Raw genomic sequence first — 12,462 nt, 5'->3', positions numbered from 1 at the left:
TGAGAATTCGAATGGGAAAGCTTGTTTATTTTATTGCGAATTACAAACGTTGAACTTTATCCCGATGGGCCATGGTCTCAAAGGGATACGGACCTGCTCGTTACATTTGAACTCTCAATTTTTTGCATCCAAACATTTTGGCCCAAGGTTTGGCTTGTGCAAAAAGCCCGCAATGGTGTACAAATATTGCATATTTAGATAGGTTCTTGTTTTGCATGCACAAATAACATTACACATGTAAGTCATTACTATGCAAGTTCTAAAAAATCAAAAACCAATTGAATGAATGATTGAAACCAATGGTAGCTTTTTCAACTTAATGGTTAAAAGTTCAAACCCACAGTGAGCTGGAGGGACAGGTTCAAATTATTTGATGGACATATGTAAGTAGGAAAAGGTCACAACAATACAATGATGTTTTTCACTTCCTAGGATTCCAGGAATGATGTCAAAGCAAAGCTGTTCTGTACCCTAGGTATTTTGAAGGTTATTTGTAGATAAGGATATATTTCATCCAATTTTTTGCCATTGAAATGCTGAATTACTACTCAGGAAGGGCCCCAGTAATTTCTTTTTTATGTATAGAAGCCTTCTAGTTGACTTCACTCATATTCTGGCTTGGTCACTTGAAGGTCCTTCAGGTGCTGAATTTTATAGGGCAGTACTAGAAGGTCCCTTTAAAAATAAGAGGAGGGAAGGTGTTATGTTAGAATGTACTGATGCACAAATATCTCCTGTTAGAGGGTAAGGAAAGATGTCAGATGTGTGACAGAGGGGGCAGCTGGGATGTCAGCAGGAGGAAAGGGGAACACTGCAAATCAGGAACAATAAAGGGACCAGGAATTCCCTGGCAACAATGCATTTCATATGTTGAGACGACAAGTGCTGGCAGGCTTCCAGTGGTACTGCAGTATTTCTGTGACAGTGTTACTGTAGCAATATGGCAAGAGAAAGGGTTTGGAACTGAAATGATTTATTATTAGAGAAACAAAAAATGGCCTGGAAAAACTGGGAAAAGTAAACCAAACACAATGTGTATTGCTTTTTCCAAATTGCTTTGGTTTAGCATTGTGACAGATTGGCTCATTAGCAGTGATCAGAGGCATGCTGAAATCACAATTGCAGCCTTTCATCTGGCTAAACAGGATCCATTTGCAAATGGCACTTGCACGTGTATGTGTGATAGAGCATGCCAGCAGCTTCTGCATTCCCTTGCATTGCCCCTGATGGGGGTTGTCACAACAGCAGACATGCAAGGAAGTACAGAAGTAAATCTCTCCCAAGCAGCCTAGGCCATGCCTCGTACCCCCGCCCATTCCCTCCACCCACCAAAGAAAGTAGGTCTGCACTGCAAGAAGGTACTGCAATCTACTCAGGATAGCTAAGGTAACAAGAGCTATGGGGAACAGCAGCAGGAGTTTGAAGAGTCTTTCATTCTCTAGGCATTTAAGTTGTGCACATCATATCCCCGGGTTGCTGCATCCTCACTGCTGCTGTTACTTGAGCAAGGTAGATTAAGGCTAGCTTGGAGATACACTCCATTTGCAGTGCAGGTATGCCCTCAATTGCTTTGGAAGGGCCTGTATTGCTCAGGGAAGTGCATTTCCATTATAAGTTCCCTCTATACTGGTGTAGTGATCAATAAACCCTACCCATATAAGGTTCTATAAGCAGAGGCATATGTGAATGAAAAGAACCAATCAATGAACTTTATGGTAGAGCATTAGGCAACCTCTGTAGACCCTCTGTGGGCACATCTAAATGTGACATTAGCCTAAGTTAATATGCATTAAGGGTGCGTGTCTGCACATGCGTGCCCTTAATCTGCATTAAAAATGGCAAATTTGGGCTATTTGATACCTGCATAGAAAACTGGTGTTGAAAGGGACCTCGGAAGGTCATCTAGTCCAACCCCTGGCTCAAGGCAGAACCATCCCCAACTAGATCATCCCAGCCAAAGCTTTGTCTAGGCAGATTTTGAAAACCTCCAAGTATGGAGCTTCCACCACTTCTCTGGGTAACCTGTCCCAGTGTTTTACTACCCTCCTGGTGAGAAAATTCTTCCTAATATCTAACCTAGACTTCCCTTGCTGCAACTTCAGACCATTTCTCCTTTTTCTGTCATCTGCCACCACTGAGAACAGTCCAGCTCCGTCTTCTTTAGAACCTCCCTTCAGGTAGTTGAAGGCTGCTATTAAATCCCCTCTCAGTCGTCTCTTCTCTAGACTAAATAAGCCCAGTTCCCTCTGTCTTTCCTCAAGTCATGTCCCCCAGCCCCCTCACCTTTTTTGTTGCCCTCTGCTGGACTTTCTCCAATTTATCCACATCCTTTCTGCGGGCAAAACTGAACACAGTACTCAACATGTGGCCTCACCAGTGCTGAATAGAGGGGAGTAATCACTTCCCTTGACCTACTGGCAACATTCCTACCAATGCAGCCCAGTATGCCATTAGCCTTTTTGGCAACAAGGCGCACTGTTGGCTCATATTCAGCTTATTGTCCACTGTAGCCCCCGGGTCCTTTTCTGCAGAGCTGCTGCCCAGCCAGTCAACCCCCAGCCTGTACTAATGCATGGGACTGTTCCGTCCTAAGTGCAGGACTTTGCACTTGTCCTTGTTGAATCTCATGAAATCCTCCAATTTGTCTAGGTCACTCTGAATTCTAGCCCTATCCTCCAGCATATCTTCTATTCTTCCCAGCTTGGTGTCATCTGCAAACTTGCTGAGGATGCACTATCTGCCAACTTCCAGGTCATTAATGAAGACATTGAACAAAACCAGCCCCAGGACCAACCCCTCGGACACTCCACTTGATACCGGCTGCCAACTAAACATTGATCTGTGGATTACTACCCACTGAACTCCATGCTCCAGCCAGTTTTCTATCCAACTTACAGCCCAGTCCATACTTCCATACTAGCTTACCTGTGAGAATGTTGTGGGAAACCGTATCAAAAGCCTTGCTAAAATCAAGGTATATCACATCCATGGGTCTGCTCACATCCACAGAGCTAGTCACCTTGTCATAGAAGGCAGTCAGGTTGGTCAGGCATGACTTGCCCTTGGTGAATCCATGCTGATTGTTCCTAATCACATTCTTCTCCTCCAAGTGCTTAGAAATGGATTCTTTGAGGATCTGCTCCATTATTTTTCCAAGGACTGAGATGAGGCTGACTGGTCTTTAGTCCTCTGGATCCTCCTTTGTCCCTTTCTTAAATATAGGCACTATGTTTGCCCTTTTCCAATCATCCAGTACCTCTCCTGATCGCTATGAGTTTTCAAAGATGATGGCCAATGGCTCTGTAGTCTTATCAGCCAACTCCCTCAGCACCCTCAGGTCCAGCCCCATGGACTTGAAAATGTCCAGCTTTTCTAAATAGTCCCTAACTTGTTCTCGCCACTGTTGGCTGCTCACCTCCTCCCCAAACTGTGCTGCCTAGTGCAGTAGTCTGGGATCCAACCTTGCCAATAAAGATTGAAATAAAAAAGGCATTGAGCACTTCAGCCTTTTCAGCATCCTCGGTCAGAAAGTTGCCCCCCCCATTCAGTAAGGGACCCACACTTTCCCTGATCCTTCTCTTGCTACTGACATACTTGTAGAAACCCTTCTTGTTGCCCTTCATGTCCCTTGCTAGCTGCAACTCCAATTGCACTTTGGCCTTCCCGACTTCATCCCTGCATGCCCAAGCAGTGCCCTTACAGTCTTCCCTATCTATTTGTCCATCAGAAAGTTGCCCCCCCCATTCAGTAAGGGACCCACACTTTCCCTGATCCTTCTCTTGCTACTGACATACTTGTAGAAACCCTTCTTGTTGCCCTTCATGTCCCTTGCTAGCTGCAACTCCAATTGCACTTTGGCCTTCCCGACTTCATCCCTGCATGCCCAAGCAGTGCCCTTACAGTCTTCCCTATCTATTTGTCCAAAGTTCCACTTCTTATAAGCTTCCTTTTTGTGACTTAGTTTACTGAAGAGTTCCCTGCTAAGTCAAGCTGGTCTTCTGCCATACTTGCTAGTCTTCTTGCGCATCAGGATGGTTTGTTCCTGTACTCTCAGTCAGGCTTCTTTGAAATACAGCCAGCTCTCCTGGACTCCTCTTCTCCTCAGTCTGGCTTCCCAAGAGATCCTGCCCATGAGTTCCCTGAGTGAGTCGAAGTCTGCTTTTCTGAAGTCCAGGGTCCTTACTCTGCTGCTCTCCAGGATCCTGAGGAAAGGAAGAATGAACTCAATCATCTTGTGGTCACTGCTGCCCAACTTGCCATCCACTACTACATTCCCCAGCAGTTTTTCCTGTTTGTGAGCATCAGGTCATGAAAAGCATTGCCCGTAGTTGGCCGCTCCAGCACTTGCACCAGGAAGTTGTCCCTAACACTCTCCAAAAACTTTTTGGATTGTAGACACTTGCCTAAACCGTCTTAATGAGCATTAAACTAATGTGCATTCAATTTAGGTCGCTTAAATTCACGTGTAGACATTAGGGCTGTGCGAAACAACACCATTCCATTTTGCCTTGAGTTTCGACAGTTCGACGGAACAGTGTTTCATATCAAATTTCATTTTGAGTCGTAACAGCTGTTCTGTTACATTCTGTCAAAACAGAAAGGCTGTTTTGATGCTGTTTCGCTGACTTCCCATCCCCAGCACTAGATAGCACTGGGGGTGGGAGGCAGCCCAGCCAGGCTGCTTTCCAGTCCCCCACGCTACATCGCGCCGGGGGCAGGAGGCAGCCCAGCTGGGCTGCTTCCCTGTGCCCTGCGCTATATCACGCTGGGGGGTGGAGGGCTGCCTCCGCGCCCCCTGCTGGATCTTGCGCTGGGAATGGGAAGTCAGCCCAGCTGGACTAACTTCTCATCCCCAGCCTGTGGTCAAAACATTTCGACTTTTGAAATGTTTCGCCCCGCCTCATTTTGTTTCGAGGCTATTTTGATGGCCTTTGTTTCATTCCGATTTTGCTGTTTTGACCTCAGAATTGGTCAAAACAGTGTCAAAATGAAACAGCCAGTGAAATTTTGCACAGCCCTAGTAAACATTCCCTGTCTGTCTCTGACTAACTAGCTGCTCCATCACTAAGAGACTATCCCCAAGTTATCATTTCTGTCACTACAATTAGGACAACTACAATTAGGACAATTAGGCTACCCACCCTGCTGGCAGCTTGCCCCCCAGCTGCAGGGGGGCAGGCAGGCTCTGCCAAAAGCAGGATCGGGCCCCTCACCACTCCTGCCTTCAGCAGGCTCCTGCAACCAGCAGAACACCTGGCGCCACCTGGGAAGGGACTGCCTCACCCCATGGGCAGTGCAGGGTGTCAGCCAGAAGTGGTGGGGAGGCTGGCTCTGTCCAACATCCCTAGCCTCCCCACTCTGCGCTGCCCATGGGGTGAATCAGCCCCTTCCTGGGTGGTGCCAGGAATCCTGCCAGCCACAGGAGCCTGCTGAAGGTAGCAGTGGCGAGAGGCCCAATCCTGCTTTTGGCGGACCCTACCTGCTCCTCCCCTCCCCCCCACCCCTGCAGCCAGGGGTCAAGCTCCTGGTTGGCCAGGCAGTCCCTGAACAGCAGGGGGGTCTGGTCCTTCTACCTGTGGCAGTAGTGCTGCTCCATACCCGGCCGGGCAGGCTGTTAGCTGGCTGGGTGCCATCCAACCTCCCAGGGGTCCAGCCCAACTTCCCTGAAGCCCAGATATGGTGTATAAACTAAGGTGGAAATTTAAGGTAAATTTGGGGGGTTCAAACCTCGACTTCTACACTGTGAAATATGGTATATGTGCTGGAGACAAAAATTTGAAAAGAGGGCTGTTACTTAGAAAAGTATGTGCACTGTCATCCAGCAGGACATTCTTTTAGAGCAGCTTTGGATGTTATTGATGGTTTTCCCTTATTCCTGATACAGACTTGAGAACAGGTCAAGGAAATCAGTTTTTAATTCCCTGCACACATCATGAACTGAATTATAAAAAAGCCTATGCATTTGGTGAGAACAATAAAAATAGACACCAAGCCAGGAATATTATTAACAACAGTATGTACAACTGATTCTTTTTTCTCCCCTCAACCCCTCCCAAGGTGGTCCAGGAGGAAATCCCAATTCCTTCCAGTTTTGTGAAGCTCAGTTATCTGAGCAGTCGGACGCCTGGATATAAAACTTTGTTGCGTATTATTTTAACGCATGCAGCCATCCCTGCTGGAATGACAAAAGTGCATTTAATAGTTGCTGTTGAAGGACGTCTACTTCAGAAGTGGTTTCCAGCTGCTACCAACCTGGTCTACACATTTGCCTGGAATAAGACAGACATATATGGACAAAAGGTTTCTGGTCTGGCAGAGGCAATGGGTATGTTGAATCATTTTAGGATAAATAGAAGTAGTAACATATTTGAAGCAGGAAAAACACTGTTGACAGAGAGAATGCCAAACTAACATAATTTTAAATGAGTTGAAGTTCTCAGCTAATCAATGTGACTTGTTAATTTTCTAGAAAACTGTGTTTTCTTATTTCTTACAATTCTCTTTTAAAGCCTTTTTGACATCCTAAGTTCAAAAGTCCTTTTTCTTCTTTTCTAATGGTTATGTACTAATGGCATCCTATTCAGCTGTCTATATTTCTGAATGTTACTTTCTAACTATGACCTTCAGTGTGTCATTGCCTCTGTCATTTTTTGGCTGTGACATTTAAAATGTCATTTCCACTTAGGGTTTATTAAATTCTAACTTTTGAGCATCTTTACTTATTATATTTGATGTCTGAAACTGTTAAAACTTCTTCACTTGTTATTTGAACAAGTTTATGTAAAAATAAACCCTACACATTTCAGAGGCCAATGATTACTCTGATTTACTACTGAAAATACACTTTAATTTAATTATTTTTTCCATGTATCCGAGCTATTTCCTTATAAATTTAGAATTTTGTTATTGGATTTTTTGTGCGCTATATCTTTTCAAGAAAGGGTGGCTGTTCTGTGTTCTGTGACCTTGTCTTGCAAATAGTTCCTACATATACATTGATCATACTGGTAGACCTTAGTATTGTGAGCAGTCCCATTGACTTCAGTAGATTTTTTTAAGTAGTGGAACTTTCCATAAGAAAAATTATAACACAGAAATAAAATGACCCAAAATATAAAAATCATTAAGGACCTCATTCTTTTGCTGTTCCTCACAATGAGTGTTACCTTCATAAGCAGTCTAACTGATGTCAGCAACGAATAATATTATGACAACCAACTCTCTAAAAGATGTGTACAAAACTGAATAAACGATATTTTAGCAAGGTAAAATTAACATTGTACCACAGGTGCAAGACACTATCACAGAGAAAGGGATTATTCAGAGTAGAAAGGTAGAATCTGCACCCAATTACTTATAAAATATAGATTCCCATGTGCATGGTACAAAAAAGAATGGTCTTAAATGATCTGACTCTTTTATCTTCTTTTTTTGTGATTTAAAATATATGCTTGACACGTATGGACAGCAAAATCATTATAATCTTTTCTACTGTTGTTGATATTTAACTACAAGATATAGGAAAATGACATAAAATAGTAGTAGAAAATTTAATACTAGTAAATATAATACAAAACAGTTCATAGTATCATAGTACTTGGGGTCGGAAAGGACCTAAACAGATCATCAGGTCCGACCCCCTGTCCCGGGCAGGAATTAAATATACCAGTTCCCCTCTGGATCATTTGAAAGACTTTCCAGTAATGATGATCCAATATATTTCCAGACTCCAAATTAAATAACCAAATAACTATATTACAGATGTCATAAATGATATATTCCATTGCAAAATGCTAAATAAATAACAAAGGAATTTTCATGCAAAATGGAATGAAACGTGTGCACCTTTTTATTTATTTAATTAAGGTTTGTCCAATTTCTTTTGAGGTTAATTTTAATTACCCTTCTGACAAAATAGAAGCAGAAGAAATCTTTATGTTTAAGTGCATTGCTAGCTTAGCTTGTTAGATTCCGATAAAGCCTTATTTAATTTGACAGACTAAAGTACTCGGGGACTGTTATCTACATCCATTATGTGAATTTTGTCAAAATAATTCCCTGTGTCTGTGTATTACCAATAGTTAATAATGCATTCTGCTCAGACTTCATTTTAATTACACTAAATTGCAGCAGGTTGAAGTCCTGTAAGCTCAGGAATATAACCATCTGCCTTTAGTATTATAAACACTATAAACACTTCCATTTTTCTTCAGGATTATTGGCAACAACAATCACATAATCATTTCCTATGGTATCTTATCCAAAAAGAAAACACTTTTGGAAAAAAATAGACTTTCTGAATGTACTTGCATGCTTGGAAGGAGCTATTTAATTTTGTTGGAGAAATGTCTGGTGGCATTTGCTTATTCCCCAGGCCCCTCACACTGAGGCAATTTCCTGATCTTACATTTATAGCAAAAATGATAACAATAGAGGGGGGGGGGGTTTCTTAAGATGAGAGAAAACCATAATCGTGCTGACAGTGGGAGATTCAACTATAAAGACTTATCTGCATTTGAAAGGTATGGTAGATTAAGATAGGGGGCAAATTTAAATCTCAATAACTGTGCCTAACGAACCCCATGTGTTGACACTCTTACTCTGGAATTAAAGTGGTACACAAGGAATGAATCACGGATAGAGATGCCCTTGGACTTAGTCTATCCTACAAAGTTAAACTGCCATGGGTACCTGAGTATAAAATGATCAGACCCTATAGCTGATGAAGTTCTTTAGGGAACACCCCTGGTATGGATGCCACTCTGTCAGAAAAACACCTGCCAGCTGAGCAGCATCTGCACAATGGGCCCAACTACAGCCCTGCCTGCAGGCACGATGTCAGCTGCCCTGGTAATGCAATGCAGACATGGCCTAAGGCTCAGGAAGAGGCTGTGAGTGCAAATACAGTAAAAAAAAAACAACAACTGTGAAGCAGCTAGATATTATATTATAGGAAGTTATGTGTATAACTAAGATGGATAAAATCCCATCAGCAAAAACTGAGCAACACCTTCACGTGGGGCTCTTAGTCACTGAGACTTTCATCTTCCAATTATACGCAGATGTTGTACTGAGGCCTGAACAAGATCCTGTGTGACCTGGAGGAGGCCAGCAGGAGTCACTATGATTCAGAAATATGCTTCAACCCCCACTTCCGTCTTTCTTTTGGGTGATAGTAATTCACCGCCAGCAGAGCTGGTGCCCCATGCTCGCTCAGCTGTTCCAGGCCCCAAGCAAAGATAATGTGCAGCTGTTGCCTGGCTGTCTTTAACTGCTCCCTGCCTCCTGGGAAAGGAGTTGGCTGACAAGTAGTCCCACTTACTGCTGCATACCTAGACTTGAGGTCCTAGTAAACCCCATTATGAGATGCATATGTTCTTATTCCCTGTTATGCCTCTGGATATTTCAGCCCCCAAAACTATTTAACCTTGATTCTTCCGATTAATTTTACGGGAAAGAAGTAGGCACTTGGTACACTGTTTAATCACCCTTTTGAGACCAGCTCTGAGGCAGCCTTTATAGTTGGCAGGGATCTGAGTTTTCAAATACGTTGCGCCTAATGGTTCCCTGTTCCAGAGAATGATCTCTCAGCCACTTTGTAAACAGGATGCTGCCTGCTGGGCAATGTCTCTGATTGGTAACCTAATTTTCACATGCAGAACCCCCAAAACAAGGCATGTTTATTATTAGAGATTATATTATTGGGTGCCTCTATACAGGCACTTTACTGCAGAGTTGGCCAATTAGCTCTGCAGTAAAGTGTCACCATCTACATATGTGCCAGTACTGGGGCACAGTAAATTAATTAACTCTGCCACAAGATAGTATTGTTGGGGACAATACTGTCTTATAGCGGACTACTTACATGCACTGAAACACACGTGTAGACGGTGACAGGTTGGTTGTGGCATGAGGATGTAAGGTACAGGGGCTGCCTGCTGCCTAGCCCTGCACTTCAGCACCTTCATGGCCCAGGCAGCACCTTTCACTGCCCAATGCCACCTAGGGCTAACCCTGCAGACCCCGTGCCAGCCCAGGGCTGCTCCACTCCAGCTCAAAGTGCTGCAGTCCCAGGCACACATGTAGACATGCCCAAGAGCAGTTGACTCCAGCACAAACTGCGCTGGAATTTATTGCTCATCCTTAATTGCATGGGTAGATGCACCCATTATGGGGTAATGGTGATAGAAATCATAATATTTGTATCTGGTAATACTTGGCAGAAAAACAGATACTTTGTTTCCAATGGTTTTTGTGGCCGATTCACTATTTCATAAATATTTTGCCTGGAAAGCGGCCTTAAGTAAGAAGCCTCAAGAGTGAAATGTGAATACCTCGGAGGATTTAAAATGATGATACATTCCTCCTTTCTGTGTAGAATTTGATCTGGAAAGATTCTTTCTGATCCTGAGAAATAAAATGGAGTTGAGGCAAATTGCTCATTCATGTGGACAGTTAAAGTTAGCGCGTTCAGGGGGTCATCCAAGTACTACTCACTGACAGGAAGGGCCAAGAGTTTATTGCCTACAACAGGAATGAGATGAGACAACAGTGAAACTGTTATGAAAGGGGGTTATGAACTTTCAAGAGCATTTGGGAATTCAGGAATGACACATGTTGGCAAAAAGGAGCAGCAGCAACGTCATAGCATAATCTGAGGATGTGCACCATTGTAGAGCCGTGGGTACAGATTCTTAGCTGGTATAATTTATCATATCTCTGTTGACTTCTACACCAGAAGCCATTCTGCCCCATGGGTCCATAATGATGCATTTACTAGGATTGTGGGTGACATCTGCTAAACTTCTCTTTAGTGGGTTAGATAATACACGTCTGACCGTGGGCTGAACTTGCAGAGTGCTTAACTGAAGTAAAGATGCTGTAGGATGGGATACAAGTCATCAGCAATGCTGCTTCGTACCAACAACCTGCTTTTTGATTCCCTCGTACTTTAACATCTAGCTTGTTCTGTTGTTGACTTGTAATGACTAACCCCACTACCAGAATTTTTGGAAGAAATCATCAGTTCTGCGCTAGAATTTGCAGATAGAGAAAAAGGCCGTTCTATAACAGCAGCTCTGCTGTAGCCCTGGGGCTTCTTCTGACTGCAAGGGATAGAGAAGCCAGCTGCAGAGCACACAGTATAATGATTGAGGCCTATAAAGTTTTAAACATACAACAACATTAACAGGTTTCAGGGGAATGGGACTTCAGGAGAATCAGAGGCTTCTCTCGGCTAAACTAATGGGGAAGCTCTGCGCACAGTAGAAGGAGCAGTCTGTTAGGTTTGAATAAAACATTTATCTTACAAACAAGCCATCATATCACATGCTTCCCCAGTAGAGCCGGGCAAAATTTTGACAGATAATTTCACTAAAACAGTGGAGTTTTGGGGAAACCAAAGCAGGTAGTGAATTTGGATCAAATCCAGCAACAAGCTTTAGAAGAAAAAAGAAGGAATTGTTGTAAAATGTAAAAACATAACGTTTTTCAAATGAAGTGTTTCAAGCATTCAAGAATGTTTTACACATGTTCTGGGATTGGGGGGAAGTGTTTCAATTAACTTAAGCTCGTTAAATCAGCTGATTCAACGAGCTTAAGTTAAAGCGCCCTGCCTCCATTTTGAAACGCGGGAACGCTGAATACGCGAGGTGCTGCAGCACGCTGGAGCGTTCGGATTGGCTCCGTCGAGTCAAAGGATGTTTCATAGGTAGGGATCTCCGGGATTTGTTCCAGAGGTGCACGATGCAGGGGCTTCTTGAATCTTGGGAGTTTCCCCCCGCACACCCCCCACTGCTGATTGATGGAGGGGTCCCGTCCCTCGCTGCTCGCTGCCTGCATCTGATGGTGCGGTTTTCACCTCCTGGCCATCAGGCGCAGGTGACAAGCAGCGGGACCTCTCTAACAATAGCAGCAGGGGACACTCCAAGATTAAAGAAGCCACCGTGCCGCACACTTCCAGTGCAAATTCCTGGGATCCCTGTTTGTGATGCATCTGCTGACATCCTTAAAGCATCTACTACTGCCACTTTGGAGACAGGATACCGGGCTAGAGGGACCATTGCTCTAACCCAGAATGGCATCATTTGTGTTCTTATGCTTCACTTGGGGAAATGCTGGAAACTGTTGTTGTTGATGTTTTCTAAGTCAAACCTTTCCATTTGTTATTTAGGATTGTCATTTGAAAATTGGTGTGATTTTTAAAAAAAGTTTTAAAAAAATGAAAGTATCTAAACAAAACACTTTGTTTTTAATCAAGAAAAATGTTTTGGGTTGACTTGGAACGTTTTTAGAAGCATTTTAACTTGTATTAAAACTCAAAAAGAACTGGGTTGTGTTTTCCAGTTTTTCAGGTCAGCTACTACATCTGCTTAGTTCCATTTTTCTTAGTGTTATGCCACAGCAGACCTTCAAGTGGAGCATCTGAGATGCACTGGGTTTCTTGAAAACAGGTGGTAATTT

The 12,462-nt window shown here is 43.4% G+C and overlaps 1 protein-coding gene across 1 annotated transcript in view; it reads left to right on the top strand.

Annotated features, from left to right (window-relative positions):
* TENM1 (teneurin transmembrane protein 1) overlaps positions 1–12,462 on the top strand; it is a 572,606-nt gene that overhangs the window by 461,274 nt on the left and 98,870 nt on the right. The window contains exon 18 of the mRNA XM_025205187.1: positions 6,058–6,325. Coding sequence (XP_025060972.1) covers positions 6,058–6,325 — 268 coding nt within the window. The remainder of the gene's footprint in view (positions 1–6,057; positions 6,326–12,462) is intronic.

The sequence above is a fragment of the Alligator sinensis genome, unplaced genomic scaffold, assembly GCF_000455745.1.
Source record: "Alligator sinensis unplaced genomic scaffold, ASM45574v1 scaffold157_2, whole genome shotgun sequence".
Classification (NCBI taxonomy): Eukaryota; Metazoa; Chordata; order Crocodylia; family Alligatoridae; genus Alligator; species Alligator sinensis.
The sequence above is the reverse complement of the archived record's forward strand: the minus strand, read 5'-3'. Positions and strand labels throughout refer to the sequence as shown.